Genomic DNA, 21,606 nt, shown 5'->3' on the forward strand with positions numbered 1-21,606 from the left:
AAAGACATTCGTCTTCTAATGCAGAAGCTCTTGTAGACAAATTTTGTTCAGCCTTGTTAACATGGATACGTTTCAGGACCAAAAGAATAGATATCTGAACATTGTCTTACCAAAATTATCAACATCAATATCATTTTAAGCTTGTAAAGATAATTCTGCTCATAAACTTATCATGGAATCAAAATTACATAATCTTGAAAGCTCAGGTGAAAATTTCCACTCAGAGCCTTGATCTTCCATGTTTCACAGCCGTAACTGACAAATGGAATGTGATAATATCATAAAGCGTTTGTCACAACGCTACCAAGAAAAAAAATCAAGTGTTAATCAATCCAATGATCAGACTACATTCTAACATCGTATTGATGATTTTAGTAAAGTGAAAGGCTAAACGAAACTTCTGGATCAGTTACAAACACCGTAAATCAGTACGTGAAATAAATTTTATATAAAATGATAGAAATTTACTGTTTATGAGCTGAAGGAGGAGATGTATCTGTAAAATCTGATATGTTCTTCGACTTTCATGTTTTGTTCATGTTTTTTTACTATTATGTTGTATCTATTTATATACTCAAAAAAATATATATATATATAGTTTTATTAATGATTTATTAACCCTTTGAGTAACTGATATGTCAGCTCGTTCAAAGATTTCTGGAAAAAAGACCGAACCCTTGATTTGAAGATGAGTATAGTGAACAAAGAAAGTTAACCGGAAAAGAAAAGTAAAAATTTTGTATTAAATATTCAGAATTTTTCATGTACATACAATTTACAAGTAGACTATATAAACTGTTAAATTCCCTGTGATCTTGCGCTTTCCCAAGATTATATAGCGTGTTTATGTGTTCTATAACATCATGACTGAAGAGGTTCTGGTGAATTCTGTACAGCAAAACTCTACCGTCTGAGAAACAGTGCATAAAGAAGTTCATTCCATGAATCAGGGACGCCAGGCAAGCACCAGTGGCTGCAGTCTTGCCAGTGGAGAGGTGCCGGACCAGCCTTGGGTCCTAAGTAGTACAAAGAGGCATGCCCATCTTTCCTTCGAGAAGTCATGTTTGTCACGTTCAACAAATCCAACTTCTTAACTTGGGACTGATTCAACTGCTTTAGCAACACGCTGGTTGCTATTTCAAAATGTGATTCAGGTGAAGTAGGCAATGGCCCCAAGTCAGGGAGCTTTTCCAAGTGACAGCCACCACCAGAATTCCACTCACCGTTTCTGTCACGTGCAGCCAATGAAGATTTTAGTGTCCTTGGTTATCAAATTGTGAATTCAGAATTGATACGTTACATTTCTATCCAATGCTTCATCTAGGCAATCAAAGGGTTATGCTTAAAGCAAAATAAATTATGTGCCACTGGAGGAACAAAGAGATGACTATACCAGAATAAAGAAGAAAAAGGTTGTGATATACAAACAGATAGAAGATGAAGTGAACCTGAAATGCACAGGAGCAGAAGTTCGAAAGAGAACTTGGGTCTTGCTTATGTTTACTTGACTGCCTATCCAATCAAGCGATGTCTCCATGGATCTCTGAAATGCAGTTTCAGCACTCATCTCCATATTCACTTTTGCCCCTTCTTCAAAGTAACAACCCCTAACAAATAAAAAGAATCCAAAGATCAGGTATCACATGTTAATTAGCAAAGTACAATATCAACACTAGAAGCTTAAGTGCACCAAAATTACACCTTACTTTAGCCATGCAGCAATACATATTTTTGATCTTTCCCCTTATTCAGTCATCAAGCCACAAAATCTTGCAACTATCCCTATATTAATTAGACTCTGATGTCAAATTTACCATGTTATTCAATGTACTCTGTTTTGAATATGATTATGGTAAAAAGACATGAATATATGAAGTAATGCTGTAATTGTATAACAATGAATATATATCTTATTTGTTTTTAACTACATATTATAATCATTATAATTCAGTGCCTCAAACAGACTTTAAGAGTGTTCATCTATATACTTTGGCTCCTTTCCTAGTCCTAGATTTCACAGGTCATGTCTAAAGTAACAAAGAATGTGAAATCACATTTACACCGACAGAAGAATGCTCCAAATTTTTACTCTTCCTAAAATACCATCTTAAGGGCTTAATCCCGCAACAGATCAAATTGAAAACTACCCCAAACTTGAATTCCGTCTTCAATTTTCAAACTATTATTAAAGCACACAGTTTATGAGATTCACTCCTTAAAATTTTCATGTTGTTGCCACAGCAATTATCTAAATGTAAACATTTGACATAAAAAGATGCCAACTCCTAAGGGGTGAGGAAAAAGGAAAAGAAGAAAAAGAATAGGAAAAGAGATATGACTTATGAGATGTGAGATAGATTATTTATACTGTTTTATAGTCTTCTCAATATTCCACCAGTGCCCAGTGTTAAAAACAAGCATATCTGCATCTCTCCACTGACTCGAAGTCCAGTCCAATAGATCAACTTTCAATGTCGTCTTCACCTCTTTTGGAGCTCCAGCAGGCGGCCGTCCCTGAACCACTAGAAACGGAGCCCTGTAATATACAACTGTGCAGTTGTAGTCCTTGAACCTGAACACCAAAAACCCTCTGTGCTTTGTGATTGGTTCCCCATTCACCTCATGGATAGAAGACTTGTTGGAAACGGCAGATGCAAGCATGCAAAGTAGAGACTCCCACTGGTTCCTCCCCACTGAATCACCAACAAAAACTATTCTGCGATTTCGGAGCTTTTCCAGCATATTCCTTGCATCAAATCTGTTTGCAGAACAGAAGAGAATGATCAAACCAGATACCTCAACAGCATAATTCAGAATAACCATAAGGTTGATAAAAACATGTTAAATTCTCACAGCATAAAACCAAATTTCATCAACATAGAATAATGGTCAAATTAAGAATTACCAGTATATATAGACATTGACCAAGACATCCATCAGCAAAACAAAACAAGAAGAATGAGAATTACATCAGAAAGAAAGCTCAAAATAACAGCAGAAAAAATGAACCTTTTTTTATACCACCACCAACAAAACATAAATCTAAGAGAACTTAACTGGCATAAATTTACCTAAACTATAATTAAATACCAAATAGAAGTACCCAACACAAAAAAACATTACGCCTAAAACTAAACTTTTCTATTTATAATTCTTAATTCCATCCTTTCTAAGCAACAAACATAAACCAAACATAAAACAACAACTAAAGAATTTGAAAAGAAACCTGCGCAAGCTGCAATCTTTAGGCTGCCAACGCCACTTGGTGAACAAATTATCAGGTCTACCATTTTCTAAACAACGAAATCCTTCATCAATGAACAAACAATCCGTGTTTGATACAGTGGATAGTTATCATCCCAAACCCAGTTTCCATTAAACAAATCACACCCTTCATCAAGAAATCCAGGCCGTTCCTTCTCACTGGTTGCAGCTGCTGTGACTTCTGATGAAGAAAATGGGCCGATTAATCCCAGCCAGGAAGCCTCGCGAGTGACCGTCCGGTAATCCAAGTAAAAGAAACAGCCGATGAAGAGAGAAGCCACAAAGATGAAGCCAAAAATGGCACAAGAAGGCTCAAGAGGGTTGAAACGCTTAATTTTTTGAAGATATACAAGTAGGTCAGTGTGTCTCCTTTCTGTGGAGATGTGGTCTTACCCATTGCTTTGCCGTCCAAAAAGTTTTAAAAAATAAAGAACAAAATCTAAAATTTTTTAAAAGAGGAAAGGTGGGGACTCAGATACAATTAATGGCGAAAACATGATGGTTTATATTGAGAAAGTAGAAGAAGAAAACCAACAAAAATCATTGCATTTGAAGTTTGTCGGTTGGCTGAGAAAGTAGAAGAAGATAACCAACAAAAAGATTAATAAATCAGAAGACGGATTAAATTCGTGAAGTCAGAAAAAAAGATAGCAGTTGAATGAGAGGACTTAGAGAAGTGATGAAGGATAAGAAGACTAGGTACACAAATTTAATGAAAGCAAAACAATTAAGTAACTGTCTTCTTCTTCGAAGTTTCAAAAGATTGATGAATGGAAGAAGAAAGATAGAAAGAGAAAGAGAGAGTGAAGTGCAGTCAGTGAAGTGAGGTAATTAATGCAAAGTAAGAATTTGTGGATCTAATAGATGATGATGATGAAGGCGACAACAAAATTTGAGGGTGAAAAGAGGAAACGAAAATAGTTTAAAGAAGAAACCAACCGGGCCGTCACTCGTTGTGCAAAATAAGTAGGGACTGAAAGTAGAGACTAATTTTAACAGTTGAACTTGGCAACACAATCCGCCATTTGCTTCCCTGGACATGCCAAGATAAAATCTGTCATTAACAAGGCAAGATTGAATCTTTTTGGATTCTTCCAAGGGTTTAGATGGAGTTTTGCTGACAACAATATTCGAAAAGAAAAATTCCTGATGGGATTTTCCTGACATAATGTAATCTAAATTAAATAAATATAAAATATAAAACCAAGAATAATTAAAAGAAGAGAAAATCATCTTGTTTTGTTTATCATAACATTACCATATAAACAGGAAAATATATGCATTTAATAATAAAGAAAAACCTATTTATTGAATGATAAATAAAGAGCTGTAAGTCGGGCTAAAGACCTAAATGTCTATAACTAGGGATGGCAATTTGGATTCGATTTTAGGAGTCCCGACCCTCCCCGACTCTAACGGAGAGGGGATTCTCTGATAGAAACGGGGAAGTGGACGGGGACGGGGATGAAAAAAATTTTCTTAATCGGGGATGGGGATACATGTGTCCCCTCCCCGCCCCAACCCTTCCCCTCCCCGCCCCTATCCCCGTCCCTTTATATTAATATATTTATTTAAAATACTAATATATTTTTATAGTTTTAAATTATTCATGTTTTTCAAATTTATTTAGGTTTTTGTTATGCAAATTAAAAGAGTTAATATATTATATTTATGATATTTGAAATAGTAAATTAATTTTAATTTAATTTAATTTTGTTATTTGATATACTTATATTTATTTACAAGGTAAAAAGAATATATTTTTTTTGCAGATATGGAGAGGGGATTTTTTTCCGCGGGGACGGGGAGGGATTTTTCTTTGCGGAGAGGAGACGGGGAATCATTTTCATTCCCTTAACGGGGATGGGTCGGGGACGGGGATTGAGATCCCCTCCCTACCTCTCCTCGTTGTCATCCCTATCTGCAACTGCCTTGCGTAGAAGACCAATGACTATTTCCCACCCAACTTGTAATGAGAGGATGAATTTCCACTTTTACTTATTTATCAAAATCTATTGTTAATATTAACGTCAAAGTATATTTATATTATTTTGTTCTACTGAATAATACTATAAGAATGTAAAAGTTATTTTTTAAAATTTACTAGAATAAATAAATAATTTCACTGTATTTTTTTCATTCACCCTCTATATTTTGAAAATATATTATAATTTTAATAATTTACAATATGATATTCACACATTTAATTTGTTATGTTTTATTTAATTTTTTTAGGTATAACTATCATTTTTTAAAATGTTGAAGGATATATTAAAATTTTGATAATATAAAAAAATCCCAAACTTTTTTAAACATTCAAAAACCCCTTAAAAATTTTTTAACATCTCTAATATATGATTATACGTTATTGACATCTCTATTAATATTTTTATAAGTAAAAAGTTTATTATTTTGAGGGCAAAATATTATTTAACTTGAAAGTTTTTTATCTTTAAGCAATTTTATAGAAATCTTAACAAATTTTGTAAAAAGTTTTAACAAAAGAGTGAGAAATTGAATTTCTTGAATTTAAAATATAAGATTTCGCTATTTCATCAAACTTTGATGAGAATTAGGAAATAGTCATCTAGCCAGAACAGAAATGTAGATGTTACAATTTCATTGAAATAAATCCCATATTATATAGTATATAACATAATTAAATTTATTAATGCCTAATTTTGTTTTTATTTTTTAAAAAAATTAATAAGAGATTATGTATAATTAGGGATTGACTTGGTGTTCATCCTCCCATTACTATTATTTTGAAAGCTATGGCCAAAGTCTACTAACCCCGTCAATGCTCGTGTAAGGATATGTAGAGTTTTTTAACTTGTCTTTATAAACATTGGCAAACAATTTTGAGAGCTTACACCAACCGTTTAACTCAATATGATGTGACACGAAAAAAAAAAAGACGTTGGATTTAATTTCCTTTTACATAAAATTTTATGTGAATCAATTTAACACAATTTAAAACTAAATCAAATTATGTTAGAATTAATACAAAAATAGTTTGAATTAATTGAATTGATTGAAATGTTTAGAAAAATATTACTTTAATAAAATTTATTAGAGACAAATTAAAAAAATATCGAAAGACAATTGGACAAATATTAACAACAATTAAAATCCTTATATATTACGTATAATTATACCTCTATATAATTATAATTATTTTAATTATTCTTATTTTTTATTTAAAAAATCATTTTATTGTTCAGTAATGATAATGAAATTTAGTTATTAAGATTAATGAAGTATTATAAAAATCTTGTTATATAATTTTCTAGACCATTTTCAAATAAGAAAAAATATTATATTATATATTTTATTAATAATAGATTAATGTAATTTGGTGAATAAATTAAAACACTAAAAACATTTAAGAAAATAAAAGAAATAGACAATTTTATATCAAGTTATATCATATCAATCCGAATATAATTTAAATTAGATTAGCGTTAAAAATTTTAGGGAAATTAAATTAATTACCCAGTTTGCCTCTTATTAAGCAAAAATGTTCATTTTCCTATTTCTATGCAAAAATATCTATTTTTCCTATTCCTAAGCAAAAATGTCTTACATATTTTTTTAAAATATTAAAACTACTCTTCACACATCTATATAAACCCTCTCACTTTCACTCTCATTATATATATTTCTCATATCACTCAAACACTCACTTTCATTCTCATTTTTACTCAATATCAATTACTGCAAGCTCGTTCGAAAGGAAGAAGTTCGTATTTTTGAATTCAAGTCGAAAAAAGTCACTTCATAAGAAAATGGTATTTATACGAATCTTAATTTAAAACTTAATTTTATTTGTTAAATTTAGTTCGCATGTTATGTAAATGGGACATTTGGATATTTGATAATAATTTAGGGGTTAAATGAAATGTTAAAAAAATGTGGGAGCATTTTGATAATGCACAATGTATGAAAGATTTAAATAAAATGTTAAGAATGAATAGATATATTTTGATACAAGATAAATATGTGAGAGTGTTAAATAAAATATTAAATAATTATAGGAGGTTAAATAAAATATTAGAAAAATATGAGAGTATTTTAATATTAAACATTATAAGATAGTTTTAAATAATATGTTAAGAGTAGATAAATGCATTTCCATACAAGACGATATGTAAAGGTGTTAAATAAAATGTTAGATAATTATAAGGGGTTAAATGAAATGTAAAAAAAAAAAATGGAGATATTTTGATATTAAACATTGTATGACAATTTTAAATGACATGTTAGAAGTATACAGATGCATTTTCATACAAAACAATATGTGAGTGTGTTAAATAAAATATTAGATAATTATAGGGGCTTAAATAAAAAATTAGAAAAATATGGGAGATTTTTTAATATTAAACATTATATGTTATGAGTACATAGATGCATTTCTATACAAGACAATATATGAGGGTGTTAAATAAAATGTTAGATAATTATAGAAGATTAAGTGAAAAGTTAGAAAAATATTAGAAGTATTTTGATATTAAAAATGGTTTTAAATGACATGTTAGGAGAACATAAATACATTTTTATATAAGACAACATGTGAGAAATATGGGAAGTATTTTGATATTAAACATTGTAAAATGATTTTAAATTATATGTTAGGAATAGGTAGAGACATTTTGAAAAATTAGAGGTGGCATATATATCAATAAATCATTATTGTAGATTTTTTCCTTATAAATGTTTAATTTTTTCCAAAAAATTTGTCATTGTAGAATTGATAATTAAAATGACTAGTTATGTATTTGTTCGTTTCCAAGAAGAATTGATTCAACATGATAACAACACAATTAAGTATGTTGGAGGATGTAAACAATTGATTAAAATTCTCTCCAAAATAATATTTGATGGATTTATTTAACTTTTAAGTGAGCATTGCAGTCTTTATCCAATCAGAAACTACCTTCAAGTATCTATGAAATCAAGAAAAATTGAGTTCAACTGCCCGATTCAGATCCAAAATAATGAAGATGTCCAAGGTCTTATTTACATGTCTCAATACTTCAAGGAATGTATTCCTATTTTTGTTATATGTACCCTGATCGAAGGACAAGAAGAAGAAGAAGAAAAAGAAATTGAAGAAGTGAAAAAAGAACATAATTCGAAAGACTTGATTGATTTCAGTAACAATATATTGTATATTGCAAATAAATGGTCTCATGGAGAGAAATATAAAATTCTCGACTGAGGTGACTTTAAGGGAAATGAGATAACTGGTATTCCTATTGATAAGGCGGAGTCTGAGCATAGGTCACATGTTACCAAGGGTATAAATAGTATATAGCTTGAAGATCCTATTATGGGTGGACAAATTATTCAAGGCCATTTTCTGACAACGTCCCCACTGATTCTTTTAGGTGGCTTTTCGATTTTTCTCCACAACCATCAACATCATCAAGTGGTACAAGATCGATCCAAAAGGAGAATGCTATAAAGCTTGGTGATATTTTTTATAACAAACAATACTTGAAAGATGTTGTGGAGTAATTTGTCCTAGAGAAAGAATTTTAATACAACGTACATAAGTTTGACATAGGGCGATAGAAGATTAGATGTTATGATAAAAAAATATCGCTAGTATCTATCAACAACCAAAGCTAAATCTAGTGAAGTCTTCCAAACCAGTAAAATGAATCTAACTCACATATGTTCAGTTGATCAAATAATAGCATATCACCAACAAGTTGAGACCCGACCTTTAGGTCAATTAATGAGGTCAAAGTTTATGTTGATTGATCGAATTTATCAGCCTAAAGAGATAATTGTCGACATCGCCAACTAGTACAAAATTGACATTTCATATTCACAAGCTTGGTGACAAGAAATTGGGTTTAAATTCACTAAGAGGCTCACAAGAAGAATAATTTATGCTATTACCAAATTATTGCTATAATTTAAAGCATGCTAATCCAAGAACCGTGATAGTTATTGAAACGGACGATAAACATTGATTTAATTATTTTTTCATGGCATTAGAACATTTTGTTCGTGCATTTAGACAATATCTTCGACTTGTTATTTGCATTGACATTACTTTCTTTAAAATTCGATATCTCAATTATTTATTCCTTGCGGTAGGCCTCAATGGTAATAACCAGATATGCCCATTTGCTTCTGTGTCAGTAAAAAAAAAAAAATCACGACACGTGGTGTTGATTTCTGAGGAAAGTCAAGGAATGCATCAATGAAATCCTTAAGTTGATGATAATCTCAGATCGATATCATATTATATACTCTATAATGGTTGAAGTCTTTCTAGATGTCTACCATGGGTGTTGTTGTTATCACCTTCTATGTAACATGCAATCAAAGTACAAATGCGACTTAAAGATAATGCATTTAAACATGTATAAAATTTTTGTTTCGTTTAACATTTTATAAATTTTGATAATAAAGTTATCATATTATTTATACCCTCGTAGGTTACGTGTTCACATCGGAAAGCCACAAAATTATATACAGAAGCAGATTTTGAGACTATGATGAGATCTATTGATGTGATGAATCCTCAAACTGAGGCTTACCTACGTGAGGTGGGATTTCAGCGATGGAGTAGGGCATATTTTCTGGGGTATCGATATAACATAATGACAACTAATATTGCGAAGTCATTTAATGCCTTTGTTAGACATGCACGGGGTCTGCCTATCACGATGCTCACCTAGTTCATTTGAGGCACATTACAACGATAGTTTTACAAAATGAGAAACTATACAAGTACATGACCAATTATTAATCATTGTCTATTTGAACTTGTCTTTCTTCCCTTATGCTTGTTATTAACAAATGTGGTCTTGCTTTTTCCAAATTGTAGATGAATCCTGATGCTTGTTATTAACAAATGTGTTCTTGCTTTTTCCAAATTGCAGATGAATACCCCAACTATGTTATCCCATGGACGAAAGAGAAGCTCGACCGTTATGTGTTGAGGTCTACACGCTTGGAAGTTTGGCCAATTACAACTCTTTGATTTTAGGTTGTTAGTTTTGGTGGATACATAGACATTGTGAACTTCAATGAAATGCCTTGTATATGCAGAAAGTTTCATCTTTCACGTATTCCATGCAAGCATATCGTCGCTATTGCAAGACACATGAGGCTTATAAATGTTAATGTATGGGTTCATCCATTCTTCACCACCAAGTTCTATCGTGCAATGTATGCAGAACCTATCAACCCATTGAGAAACTAATCAAAATGGTTGCATGCCCTTGAAGAAAGGGTTATCCTACCTTTCATTCTTGATCTTCGTTGACCAGGTTACCTTTCCAATAGAAATCGACCTCCTTCACAAGGGGAAGTTGTTACGCCTAGGATATGTAGTCGATGTAAGCAACCTGGACATGTTCGAATTCAATGTAAAAGCCCAGCACCAGTTTCAAGCTTCATCTTACAGGGTTCATCCAAAAGAGGTATAGAATCAAGATCTTGAAATTCATGCAATTTAGTTTTATTAATGATATGATTTATGTCTTTGTTCAAATGATATGTAATCAATGTATTTTGATTAATATTTCAGTTGAGTAATTGTGTTCATATGTGATGTAATCAATTTAGTGTGAATAATTTTTTAATTTCATAGTTGTTAGAATGAGTATTATTAATGTAATTATTATAATGAATATTTTGTGGTTTGATTAATTTATGATTTACTTATATTTTACTAATGTCTAGGGAGTGGTGGTGGAGTTCCAAAGGTGATGATATGATAGTTTAGGGTGTTATAAATACTTATGTATAAAGCTTATAAAAATCAATAAATTATGTTACTGAACATGAACTATATTCAAAATATGACTTGTAGCATCATACATTAACTTATAAAATTCATGCAATTTATTGATTTAATAGTATTTCCAAACAAATAATATCATCAAGTCTATACAAATAATTAAAAGTATCTTTCCAAAATTATATCTTGATTTTTTATTTTATATAATTTATCATCAATCCGCTTGAAAATTCAAATGGAATAATGAAGTCAAAATTATTTTTTTCATGACAAAATTATTTAAAAAATTAAATTAAATTTATATCCATATATAATGATAAACAATGTATCTCATACACATAAGTATATACAATAAATATATACATAACAACTCTAAAATTGGTAAAATACATAATGATAAAAAACAAATATATATCCATGATCTATTCGATACAGCGAAAAATATAATTACAAGGCTAAACATCGATACATAGAGGTGGACAACTCTCAGGGAAAATCTACACTTTGTGACAACGCCAAACACTCTATGAAGCGTAACATAAAAATGTCGTTGTCATCAGAACTCTCGCCCTACTGGGGGACACCCTCTGCTCGACGTAATATCAGGTGATCACCTCATGGTGTACACATAGACATCATCTAGAAACTAACAATGTTGGAATGAAAATCATGTATGGTCGCATCTATCCTGCGAGACCTTTATAACTCCCAGAGTATGACACCTAAAAGTTGTATATTGTAATTAATTAATTATGAAAATTTATAACTCCAACTACCAAATGTGCACAATCAAAGTTTATAAGAATAAAAACCTATAAATATTGAGAAATTATAATGAATACACGTGTTGTATGTAAGTTAATTCAAAATAAATTATAATGGAAATACTATTATACTATACCCTATCGATCTCCCCCTATGGTTTGTAAAACAAATTAAGGGTATAATTTGTCTCAACCATCTTCATAAAGAGCTTAGAAAACTCATACTCCTCTTTCGGTATGGTAAGACAACTGTCAAATGTTATCCCAATATGCCCCACGAAGAAGTGATATCTAGTAATCGAAAGAGATGCCCGAAGCATATCCTCTCGAACAATCATAACTGCTCTGATGTCAATGTCAACCTAATCTTTGACATGGCAGTACGTTGAACACAACATATCATCTTTGCTGGGAAGTGTCATGACGCATCCGAGATTCGTAAGTCGCAATTGTAACGTTTTCTTTTTTTAAAAATCTCCTATAAAAAAATTCAAAAGTTTATAAGATTTTCATAAACAGATATATAAATAGAAATGGAAATCACAAATATAGGAAAAAAAAGACTTAAAATGTGAAAACTACATGTTAGAATACCCTAGAATGATGAAAACTGAAAAAACAAGAAAACAAAACTGAAATTTAAAATTTACATGTTGAAATACTATAGAATGACAAAAGTCGAAAAATTACACGAAATTATGAAAAGTACGAGTCAAAATATCCTAAATAATGAAAATAAAAAATGATCCTGAATTGTTAAAACTAATCATTGAAATATTATGAAATGACAAAAACTAAAAAATCGAATAGAAATTCAAAAAACACATGTCGAAATATCCAAGAATAACAACAATAAAAAACTAAAATAAAATTTGAGAACCATATGTCCAAAAACGTAGAAATGATAAATATTGAAAAAACCAAACTAAAATTCAAAATATATACATTGAAATATCCTAGAATGTTAAAAACCAAAAAATTATTTGAAAATCTGAAAAATATGAATCAAATATTTCAAAATACAACAATCAAAAAACTGAACTTAAATTTTAAAACTATATGTTGAAAAACCTAAAAATATCAAATATTGAAAAAACAAAACTGAAATTGAAATCTACATGTTGAAATACCAAAGAATGACAAAAATTGAGAAATCCATATGAATTTTAAAAAGTATATATGAAAATACACTAGAATGACAATAATAAAAAAATAGGACGAAAATTTGAGAATTATATGTTCAAAAACTTTAAAATGTCAAAAATCAGAAAACGAGACTGAAATTCGAATTCTACACGTTGAAATACCTTAGAATGTCGAAAATCCAAAAATCATTCAAAATCTGAAAAGTACCAGTCAAAATATCATAAAATGATCAAAAATAAAAAAACGAATCTAAATTTCGAAAACTAAACATTAAAATAGCTTAGAAACTAAGAAACTGAAATATCAAATTGAAATTAGCAAAATTACATAAGAAAACAGCCCTAGAAAGCGCAAAAATAATGAAACAGACATGAAATTCGAAAATGACACATTGAAGAACCCTAAATCAAAAAAAAAATGGACATGAAATTTAAAAACTAAACGTTGAATTAGCTTAATATGACAAAAACCAAAAAGTTGATCCGAAATTTAATAATTACATCATCAAACAGGCCTAAAAAAGCATAAAAAGTATAAAACGGACATTAAATTCGAAAACTACATATCAAAAAAATCCTAAAACACAAAAAACGGATGTAAAATTTGAAAACTAGATATAAAAAAACCTTAAGGTGTGAAAAATATCAATTTACCCCTATAAATTTTCTACTCTCACGGTCCAATAGTTTTCCTTGGCCCCTTAACAATTTTCTAGTCTCCTTCAGACCATATAATTTGAAAAAAGTTAATTTTTTTCCAACTTCCAGATTTGTTGTGTTTCACGAACCACCCCATAGGATAATGTAAAATTTCACACTTGCCCCCGTGGAGCTCCTCCTCCCCCTTGGGCTCTAATATTTTGAAAAAGTGAATTTTCCCCCATACCACGGGTATCATTTCCAACCTGTAGGAGATTTAATTCAACCCGGCGAATCCAAAGGTCCCCCAGGATGGATTGCCGGCCAATCTAATGTATTTTTCAATCAAAAATCGTCATTTTAGTCTCTAATTTTAACACAAATTAAATCTACATATCCTATAACATAATAACCTCAAAATTTTCAATCAAAACAATCAAGAATCAACACATTTTATGTATTTTTTAAAATCAAAATCTTAAACATTCAATACTCAAAATTTTCATCAAATCGTAATAATCGTAATAATAAATTAATTAAAACAAAGCTAAAGATGATGTATTAACTTTCTTTGTTATTTTTTGTTGTTAGAAAACACGAAAAATTGATAGAAAACGAAGCATCGTAGAATACCCATGGGAGACCTGTGAATTCCTCTAAATTTTAATAGTGCACCATAGCCGCCTACAAATCCGCCACCAAAATTTTAATATTAAAATTTTGATAGAATTTTAATTTCAATAAGATTAAAATTAAGGATTTCTAATGTAAAATTTGAACTAACACATTATGACAATATGACCATAGCCGCCTACGAATCCGCCACCAAAATTTTGAAGACGAGAAACGGTCTTGCCTCTCTGGTTCAAACCATAATTAAATGTTGTGAATTTTTGTATGACATCACCACAATTAAATGTTGTGAATTTTTGTATGACATCATAAAGTTTTTAAAAGTTTTAGTGCGAGTTTTTCAAAGTTTTCAATGTGTAAAATTAAAAGTCAAAAACCAATTATTTACCTTTGATCCGATGCTGAAAATTAAAGACACTTGTATCCGAAAATACGTAACATTCCACGGAAACACCTATCATACATGATGAAAAAACTGAGGAAAAATTTAATTCCAGTCAAAGCACTCGAAACTTAGTTCCAAATTCCAATGTCCCAACCTTCTAATCCTCAGTCCATTTGAAAAGAACATTCGTTTTCTCACTTACCAACCATTAATGTTTTTCAAATTGACCCTATAATCGGAATTAATTATTTTATTAATTTATCATTTATAATTTAATTAATTGACTAAATTTATTATTAAATTATAATAAATTTATTGAATAATATCAAATATTTAATATATGTATAAAATATAACCCTTATAAAGTTTATTTGGAGAAAATTTATACAATTATCAATAATAATAAAATATATCTATTTCTTTGAAATATAAATTTCCATTTATTAAAACGAAAAAAACCTAAGAAAATAAAATAAAAATAAAAAGTTAAAAGTTAAAATAATAAAACTTTATCAAATTTGGTTTTGTTCAGTTCATTAGTTTCTGATTGAAATGATTAGTTTAATCCGATTTTGAAAATAGTGCTAAATACATCTCTCATTCGAGATTTCTCTTTGTTTCAACACATTTTATGGTCTTTTGGATGAATGTAGTGGCTTGCAATGGTGGAGTTCTCCAAGGTGCTAATTGAACGACCGCAATTGATTTAGAGCTTAAGAAATTATGAAATATGCCTTTACAAACCTAATCAAGTCATGGTCAATGCCTACTAGTATGACTAGTCTTGATTGAAATGAGTAGTCTACATGTCATGGGATGGTTCTATATAAAGGGCTAATCCTCGACAGAACTTCTCATCCCAGCCTCTCAAATAGAAAGTGTAATTCAGACACACCAAGAGTGAGAAGAATATAGAGATATACCCAAGTTACTAATGGGCTCAACTGTGATTGCTATTCCCGATGGAGAGGCTGTTGCTCCAGTTGCCAAAGATAAGAAGAAGTTTCAAGAATCTCTTCGTCCTGTAATTTCCTTCCTTAGGGAAAAGAAAAATAAACATGATAAGGAAAAAGTCATTCATAGTATCAAAGTTGGTATTGCTCTTGTTCTGGTTTCTCTACTCTATCTCCTTGATCCTCTCTACGAGAAAGTTGGAGAGAACGCCATGTGGGCTATAATGACTGTTGTTGTCGTTTTTGAGTTCTTCGCAGGTTGGTTTATATACCTGTTCATAGTATGACATTATTATGGCTTCTAAGCTTGCACAAACTAGCTTGACATGCATGTATTCACCGATTAATTTGCTTTCTTGTGTAGAGTTACCTATTTTTTAATAAACCATGCCAGGTGCGACACTAAGCAAATGCTTAAATCGTGGATTGGGAACTATCTTAGGAGGTGGACTGGGATGTTTAGCAGCAGCTTTTGTTGATGAAGTTGGTGGAGTTGGCAACGCCGTTGTAGTTGGCACTTTTGTATTCATATTTGGTACGCTTTTAGTTCATTCTAAAAGATAAGCACAAGCAACTTAACACAGACATATTCAGCAAAAAAAAAAAAAAAACCTTAACACAGACATTCTGCTCATTCATCCACTGAAAATTCTACTTTTTTTTTTTTTTTGACAGCAAGAAAAAAATTATGTACTTTATTTTATTTATTTTTTCCCCACGAACCAAAAGCTTTTAAGTCAGTAATAATAGCATCCAACTAATCACCATCACAGACCATTTTCTCCTGGTGGTATCCATTAATTTTGGAACTTAGAGATAACATCTTTTTCTTCTTGATAAGCTTCAGACTCCATTGTCCTACTCAGTTGGCAACCTGTAGTCAATGTCTAGTGATAGAAATCATTCCAACTTTCTACTATGAGTTAATGTGCAAATCCATGCTATCAGAGTTAAAAATTAATCTAACACTAGGAACGTATACCGCTTTCAACATGGCAAGCAGGCTTCAAGAAAATTTTTACCACATAACTAAAAACATTCATCTTCTCCGGCATCCTCTTCCCTATTTTAACTATACAAGTCCCGACATGTCAAACAATCCACCCTACAAGGAACAAAGAATGTTATGTATTATTCATCCCTTTCTTTTTTGCTTTAGCCTGAGTGTGATCATTATTATCAAGCATCTAAACAAATCTGCAAATCATGAATATATCAGGTGCAGCAGCAACATACTCCCGATCGGTTCCAAGAATAAAGAAAAGATATGACTATGGAGCAATGATATTCATCCTAACCTTCAATCTGGTCGTGGTCTCCGGTATACGAGTTGATGAGGTCCTAAAATTAGCTCGTGAACGTCTTACAACAATTGGTACGGGCATTTCTGCCTGCATTTTCACAAGCTTACTCGTTTTCCCCATCTGGGCTAGTGATGAACTTCATGACTCAGTAGCATCCAAATTTGAAGACCTTGCTAGTTCTATTGAAGGTAAACTTTTTTACGCACACACCCAAAAAAAAAAAAGGAACTGAAGAATAAACATATATGTGAGAACCTAGTTTGATCTTCAATTGATGTCTAAAATATTGTTGCTTCTCAGCCAACAACAGCAGCTGGGAGAATCTTAGATGTACATACTAGAGATGAAATAAATATAAATGTTTAGATTGTACTTTATCCTAACTTATTATTGAGGTTACCATGGCTCATGTGCTTGCCTCTTTCCATAGATACGGCATAAATTATCTAATCATTTTTGTTCATAATTCTGTAAAAGAATTTTAAAATGACTTAATTAAAGGTTATTTATGTAGGATGCTTCAAGGTGTACTTCAGATTAGTTAATGAGGAGGAGAACCAACCCAGTTTTACTTTCAGCTGTTACAAATCAGTGCTCTATTCAAAGTCAAAGGAGGAGTCACTGGTGTATTATCTCTTCTCGTCAGCCATTTTATGAAAGAATGATAGGATAAAGGCCAAAGGACTATTTCCCACCCGAACTATGTCGAATTCTCAAAGTTCTCTCTGTTAACTATGAAAATACAATTTACCCACCTATGAACAGTTAAAATTAACGGTAGTAAGGATAAAATCGTTATTTTATATTTAATATTAAAAATAAACTTAAACATGATTTCATTTCTCCCCCTAAATTTAAAAAACTAACTTTTCTCTCCCTAAGCTAAGTTTGAAAATGTCACATTCCCCCCCTTAGGGTTTAGTTTCCAAACCCTTTCACTTTCTCCGACACCATCGTCAACCGTCTCTCCCTCCCGACGGTTTCTCTTCCACCGATGGTTAGTCTCAACTCCACCCTAACCCATTCGGCACTGAGAGACATCGTTTGGGAAGAGAAATCGTCTTCCTAGATGATGAAAACGAGATCGATCAATCTCATATTTGTCATCTGGGAAGACAATTGTCTTCCCAAATAAAGAAGAGACGACTCGTCGTCCTCTGGTCTTCTCAGACGACGAATACGAGATCGATCAATCTCGTCTTCGTTGTCTGAGAAGATGATTTCTCTTCCCAAATGATGTCTCTCAGTGTCAGATGAGTTGGGGTGGAGTTGAGAGGGGCTATCGGTGGAAGAGAAACCGTCGGGAGGAAGAGAAGGCCAGCGATGACACTAGAGAAAGTGAACAGGTTTTGAAAGTGAACAGGTTTTAAAACTAAACTCTAATAAAGGAAATACAATTTTTTCAAACTTAGCTTAGAAAAAAAAATATTAATTTTTAAATTTTTAAGGAGAAAAATGAAATTAAATTTTCAGAGATTAAAATTTTATTAAATTTAATTGATAATCGGTAAATAAATGATAATTTTATAATTAATAAAAAAAATTTTAAAAATTCAACATAATTTGGGTAGAAAATAGACCCTTGGCCTGGGATAAATGCCAACTCAATATCTTTTGAAAAGTCACATCCGTCATTTAAAGTGAGCTACAAGTTAAATAAACTTTTTACTGTTGCCCAGGCAAATTTTGCAAGATGGGAACCATGGCATGGGAAATTTGGGTTTTCGTACCCTTGGGGAAAATATCTTAAGATTGGAGAAAATCTTAGGGATGTCGCTGGAACAATCCTTTCATTTAAAGGATGTCTTCAATCTGCCAGACAGGTATAAAACATCAATTTGATTTGTCAGAGTATATATTATCACTTCAAATTCAATAATGAATTACTTCACTGAAACCTCTCTCACAAATTATTATCAATTCATGGATTTATCTCATTCAAACAGTGTCATCAGACCTCACAAACTCCAAGAGAACTAATCAAAGAACAGTGTGAAGATGTTGGGTCATCCCTTGCACGGACCCTAAGAGAGCTTGGAGATAGCATTAAGAAAATGAGAAGATGCCAAACAGTTACTTCAATAATGCCAGAGTTGAAATCAATGAGACAAGAGCTAAGTCTGGTCATGTCTCCTTCTATACTGGGACAACTGGAGAATGGTGATAGACTTGAAATGGCAAGTTTTTTGTTCACATTGACGGTGATGGTAGACCAGGTGGAAGAATTAACAAAGGAGGTCCAAGAACTTGGGGAACTTGCTCGTTTCCATGTTTAATTGCCAATTATTATAAGAAGATGTTTAGTTTAGATAATATTTTATTATCAAAATAAAGAAATTATTTTGAAGATAGATTAATAAAAAGATTACTAAGTATAAATGATTATTACGTTTGATAAAATTTGATAAAAATAGATAATATAAATAATTAATGTGTTTGATTAACAGTTATAAAATAATATTAGTAAATTATTTTACTTAAATACATTCGAATATAATTATTTTTAAATATTTTTATATTATTTTTTATATTAATTAAAAATAAATTTATTTTTGTTTTATAAAATTAACCAATAATAATATAATTATAATAAAATCAAGATTACTTTGACAATATTTTAATACCTAAGGTAAAGATGGTAATCAGATTACCACTTATATTACCTGTCATGTCAGCATTGGTAATAAAAGATTACTATAATATTTTATTACTAACAAATCAAACAAGATAATATAAGTAATAAAAGATAAATTACTATTAATGTGTTTGATTAACAGTAATAAAATAATATTAATAAATTATTTTACTTAAATGTCTTTAAATATAATTATTTTTAAATATTTTTTATATTATTTGTTATATTAATTAAAAATAAATTTATTTTTGTTTTATAAAATTAACAAATAATAATATAATTATAATAAAATCAAGATTACTTTGATAATATTTTAATACCTAAGGTAAACATGATAATCAGATTATTACTTATATTACCTGTCATGTCAGCATTGGTAATAGAAGATTATTATAATATTTTATTACTAACAAATCAAACAAAATAATATAAGAAATAAAAGATAGATTATCAACGTATTATTTAAAATACCCCAACCAAACGGCCCCTAAGAGGTGATGCACGATATACAAGGTATAGAATTTAGAGAAGCCTAGGTGATATGCCAATTTTTGGCTTGTTGAACATACATGTATGTTTCAAGCTGTGAAAAAGAAAAAAAAAAGTTCCTTAGAAGCAAACTAGAGAATGGAAAAAGGGTTGATCAAAAGTAAAAAGTTGAGGTCGATAACATGAAGTGATTTAACATTTGAGAATTAATGATGAATAGAATATTATAAAGCTAATAGCACTACACTGGTTGCTAATACAGTTAGTTGATATTTTGAATTCCTAATTGTTAAATGTTCAATGATCATGATCAAGCATCATACAGATAGAGAGTAAGATTAACAATCTCTTTTATTTAATTTGTTACTCATTAGATTAATATACTTTCATTGGTTTTTTTTTCCATGATATAAGAGAGAGTACACAACCCAGAGACTGGGAAGAATAATATTTGTGTAAGGACCATCTACAACAGAGGATCCGTTAAAAGACTCCCAGTCTAAAAACAGAGCAGGAAAGATTGTATAATTTTCTAGGCCAAAATGGGGAACGGGGGCTGGAGGTGGAATCGTAGTGGCCATTTTACCACGCAATTCAGGTCCGGGAATAAATGATGAAGTTGGTTGCCTGAAGGATGGTTTGATTTTCAACAAAAGGGCATTTAAGTAATGACTGTGATACAGATGATACCAAACATGGCACGATTAAAAAAGGACTAACTCTATAATAAACTTAATTACAAAACCCATATTAAATCCAGATGAGATTTGAAGAAGGGAAGAAATAAAGTATATGTTGTCCAAACAACAGAATCATGAATTATGCTACAGGGAAACAATCCGAATGGTTGGTTCCAGCATTTAACATAATTGAACTAAAATTTTATCTACTCATAAAGCATTCCCAGATGAGCTATGCAGAAAAATGATTTTTTTTATTTATATTAGGCCCAGGCAAGAACAACAGTTATGACAATGGCATCTCACCTAATTAGTTTTCCAAAAATTTAATTAACGATAAAAGTAATAGAGATAAATGAATAAAGACAAAACTCGTGCTTTATAATGGTATTGATGGATAAACCAAGGAAAAAACAAGTGCCCAAAAGTCAAAAATTCATTTCTGTTGGTTGAGAGAGAAAAGAGCAACAGAAAGAGGCACAAAAGGAGACGAAATTTCCTCAAAAATTGGCATCGATTATTGTTCTTTTGTTTATGGTATGCAAAAATGCAAAAAGTGTTCCAAATACAAAAGCGTCCTCTGCAACTCAGGGGTGTGCACAAGTGGTGATCCTTTTGCAGGAAGTCTAGCCTACATTCTTGCTGAACTAGAGACTGAAACACCAACAAGAAAAGTTTACGATTACTGCAATATCTCTCCTTATCCTAATGCTTTCGCCTATGGTCATGCTGCTTGTAACCAAAATCTCACAAGCTTGGACTGCGCTACTTGTCTTATTGCAGCTAAAACAACAATGTTTAGTGCTTTTCAAACTAGAATTATGTAACACCCCAGATTCTAACCTCACTTGAAAATGCAAAACTAATTTAATTCATGACTTTATTCTATATATAAAAAAAAATATAATTTTATAGCATAAAATATTCTTATTCTTGCCAAAAATAATCCC

At 30.9% G+C, this 21,606-nt stretch overlaps 1 protein-coding gene and 1 pseudogene across 1 annotated transcript; one reads left to right on the plus strand and one right to left on the minus strand.

Annotated features, from left to right (window-relative positions):
- Positions 1 to 711: 711 nt before the first annotated feature.
- On the minus strand, positions 712 to 4,289 carry LOC123211079 (annotated as a pseudogene).
- Positions 4,290 to 15,529: 11,240 nt separating this feature from the next.
- On the plus strand, positions 15,530 to 19,128 carry LOC123211081 (aluminum-activated malate transporter 13-like). The gene is made up of 6 exons (XM_044629607.1): positions 15,530 to 15,806; positions 15,943 to 16,083; positions 16,768 to 17,040; positions 17,367 to 17,476; positions 18,532 to 18,675; positions 18,808 to 19,128. Exons 1-6 carry the CDS (start codon positions 15,530 to 15,532, stop codon positions 19,126 to 19,128), a joined length of 1,266 nt encoding a protein of 421 aa, XP_044485542.1.
- Positions 19,129 to 21,606: the final 2,478 nt, after the last annotated feature.

The sequence above is a fragment of the Mangifera indica genome, chromosome 3, assembly GCF_011075055.1.
Source record: "Mangifera indica cultivar Alphonso chromosome 3, CATAS_Mindica_2.1, whole genome shotgun sequence".
Lineage (NCBI taxonomy): Eukaryota > Viridiplantae > Streptophyta > Magnoliopsida > Sapindales > Anacardiaceae > Mangifera > Mangifera indica.

Excerpts from the sequence above, each read along its gene's own strand:
- LOC123211081 (XM_044629607.1), top strand. The coding sequence starts at position 15,530 with ATGGGCTCAACTGTGATTGCTATTCCCGATGGAGAGGCTGTTGCTCCA. Across the intron at positions 16,084-16,767 it reads CACTTTTGTATTCATATTTG|GTGCAGCAGCAACATACTCC; the intron begins GTACGCTTTTAG and ends TGAATATATCAG. Across the intron at positions 17,477-18,531 it reads AGTCAAAGGAGGAGTCACTG|GCAAATTTTGCAAGATGGGA; the intron begins GTGTATTATCTC and ends ACTGTTGCCCAG.